A 2,871-nucleotide genomic window follows, 5' to 3' on the forward strand; every position below is an offset into this window, starting at 1 on the left:
CCTGCCCAAGCTCTTCGGCCCCTTGCAGCAGTTCGGCTCCAGCTACGACACGCACTGGATCACCATGTGAGTAGCGGGTGGAGTCCAATCAAGCGCATCTGTTCTCAGACCTGTCCTGACGTTGATGCCCCGCCCCCCCGAATGACATTTTCATGGACTCGATTTGTCCATGAGATCGAGTCACCTTATTGTATCTGTGTTTATGAAATAGTTACTAATTAATAGTTAATCATGAAAACGGTTCAGAACTAAGGAACATTTTATTGCAAAAGCCCAACTCTATGATCAAAGACAAATCCACGTCGATGAAAAATAAATCAAAATACTCTTGTGGTATTTTCAGGGGGGCCGGACCAAATGCGGAGGCGGGCCGGATCCGGCCCGCGGGCCGTAGTTTGGGGACCTCTGTTCCAAATAACGGTCGGAATGAAATCTCCCGCGTCGAACCGTCGGGTCGCGATGGCGCTATACCTGGAAAGCTGCGCATTTTTTTGGAAGGCGGCACTTGGTGGAAAATGTCGACGAAGCGCCGTCCTGCGTTTCAGAATTGTTTTTTTTTTTTTTTTTTTGCGTTTGTGGGCGGTGCCAAGGTGGGCCGAGAAGGAGCTGCACATGATGAAGCTCTTCTTCGACAACCTCCAACACTACATCCGGGAGGTCCGACAGCAGCGCCACAAGTTTGCGCTGTGAGTCTTGCCGCGCCAAACCTCTCTTTTGGCACTTTTTGCCAAAAAGATCACGTCTCGCACCGCGGAACAAAATGTCCCCCGTGTATGTTGTGTGTGGCGCCCCGCCCCCTTTTTCAGGTACAGTCACAGTGCCGAGGTCCAGGTGCGCCTGCAGTTCCTCACGTGTGTCTTCTGCACGCTGGGATCCCCCGACCATTTCAGTAAGACGCCAACTTCCCGCTTTGTCCAAAGGCGTCGGGAGCTCGGCACCGGTGCGGGTCGCTGCGCATAAGTCTCGCCGCCGTTGCCGAGCTCGTCTCCGTTTTGTGGCCTTCAGGGCTGAGCCTGGAGCAGGTGGACATCCTGTGGCACTGCCTGGTGGAGGATGCCGAGTGCTACGACGACGCCCTGCACTGGTTCCTCAACCAGGTGCGCAGCAAGGACCAACACTCCATGGGCATGGAGACGTACAAGCACCTCTTCCTGGAGAAGGTAGGCTTTTGGTTGCCGGCCGAGGTCACCGAATGGAAGGGACTTGCTCACCTGGCGCCAATATCTATCTTTGCGATTAGTCTGAAGGAATGAATTTGTATTCACGCCCTTCCCCCCGTGTGAATTTTGGGGTGTCCAGATGCCTCAGCTGAAGCCGGAGACCATCAGCATGACGGGCCTGAACCTGTTCCAGCACCTTTGCAACCTGGCCCGGCTGGCCACCAGCACCCTGGACAACGCCGGCAACTGCGAGGTCCGTCCTGCCCCGTCCCGCCCGCGCAGCCGCTCGCTCACCAGCGTCTCTCTGTTTCGCCGTGTGCGTTCCAGCTTTGCGGGATGGACCAGCTGTGGGGCATCGCCCTCCGGGCTCAGTCGACTGACATCAGCCGCGCCGCCATCCAGTACATTAACTCCTACTACATCAACGGTCAGTATTCGGTGGCTCCCCGCGTGCCACTTTGGGACAATTATCCCTAGCCGACCCGGTTTTAGCCACTATCTGTTCATTTAAATCAGGGGTGTCAAACTCATTTCACATTGTGGGCCACATACGGACTCGGTAGATGTCAAGTGGGCCGGACCATTAACATGATACCATACTGTGCTATGAATCGCCAAAATATCATCTCTTTCCTTTGTTTTTGGTCTCAAGAAGCATTGATTGGCGCTTTCATATCATTTGCTGCGTTGGGTCTATCTCGGTGACAGACCGAGACTGCTGTTTTCTTCCCCGATCAAAACAATGTTGTCTTCTACTGTGATCAAAACAATGTGCCGCCTAGCGGATAATCCACGAATTGCATTTTATTTAAAATATTCATTCTGTGTCTTGAATGCATTTTTTTTTTTTTCCACTTTTAAATCCATCCCGCGGGCCGGATCAAACCTCCTTGGGGGGCCGGTTCCGGCCCGCGGGCCGTATGTTTGACACCCCTGATTTAAATGTATGCATAAAATGGCTTTTTTTTTTTTTTTTTTTTTTTTTTTGGCGGCTTTAAAAGAAAAAAAAAAAAAGTATCTATTCCGGCAAGATGATGTCACACGGACAGCCGTGCTGTGCCAATTGCGGCGGTCATGTCGCGAGTGACGGCGCGTTTCCCGTGTCGTGTGTGTGTGTGTGTGTGTGTGTGTCCAGCCGGTAAGACGGGCCTGGAGAAGGAGCAGGAGTTCATCCGCAAGTGCATGGAGAGTCTGCTGATGGCGTCGGCCAACCTGGAGAAGGACGCGCAGTCGGGCCTGACCAGCATCGAGAGGGGCCTGCTCATGCTCAAGACGCACCTGGAGGCCTTCAGGCGCAGGTGATCTGCGGCTGGACCGCCTAGTCCTCGTCATCGCGCCTCCTCCTCACCACGTCCGCCCCCTCAACCCCCCCTCCAGGTTCGCCTACCACCTGCGCCAGTGGCAGATCGAGGGCACGGGCATCAGCAGCCACCTCAAGGCGCTCAGCGACAAGCAGTCGTTGCCGCTCAGGATCGTCTGCCAGCCCGCCGGACTGCCCGACAAGGTCCCTTGGCTTTTTTTTTTTTCATGCAATCTTGCAAAAGAAAGAATGACTTTTGATTTTTTTTTTTTTTTTTTTTTTTTTTGAAGCAGATGACGATCGAGATGTACCCCAGCGACCAGGTGGCGGACCTGCGCGCAGAGGTGACCCACTGGTATGAGAACCTACAGAAGGAGCAGATGAACCAGCAGGCGCAGCTGCAGGAGTTCG

At 53.8% G+C, this 2,871-nt stretch overlaps 1 protein-coding gene across 1 annotated transcript in view; it reads left to right on the forward strand.

Moving 5' to 3' along the window:
- The window catches only part of usp34 (ubiquitin specific peptidase 34), a 47,800-nt gene that overhangs the window by 9,177 nt on the left and 35,752 nt on the right, over positions 1-2,871 (forward strand). The window contains 9 exon segments of the mRNA XM_019889635.1: positions 1-66; positions 591-686; positions 807-889; positions 1,006-1,160; positions 1,300-1,413; positions 1,488-1,587; positions 2,296-2,458; positions 2,538-2,664; positions 2,754-2,871. The exon segment at positions 2,754-2,871 is cut by the window's right edge and continues 194 nt beyond it. Coding sequence (XP_019745194.1) covers positions 1-66; positions 591-686; positions 807-889; positions 1,006-1,160; positions 1,300-1,413; positions 1,488-1,587; positions 2,296-2,458; positions 2,538-2,664; positions 2,754-2,871 — 1,022 coding nt within the window.

The sequence above is a fragment of the Hippocampus comes genome, unplaced genomic scaffold (assembly GCF_001891065.2).
Source record: "Hippocampus comes isolate QL1 unplaced genomic scaffold, H_comes_QL1_v1.1 scaffold301, whole genome shotgun sequence".
NCBI classification, from domain to species: domain Eukaryota; kingdom Metazoa; phylum Chordata; class Actinopteri; order Syngnathiformes; family Syngnathidae; genus Hippocampus; species Hippocampus comes.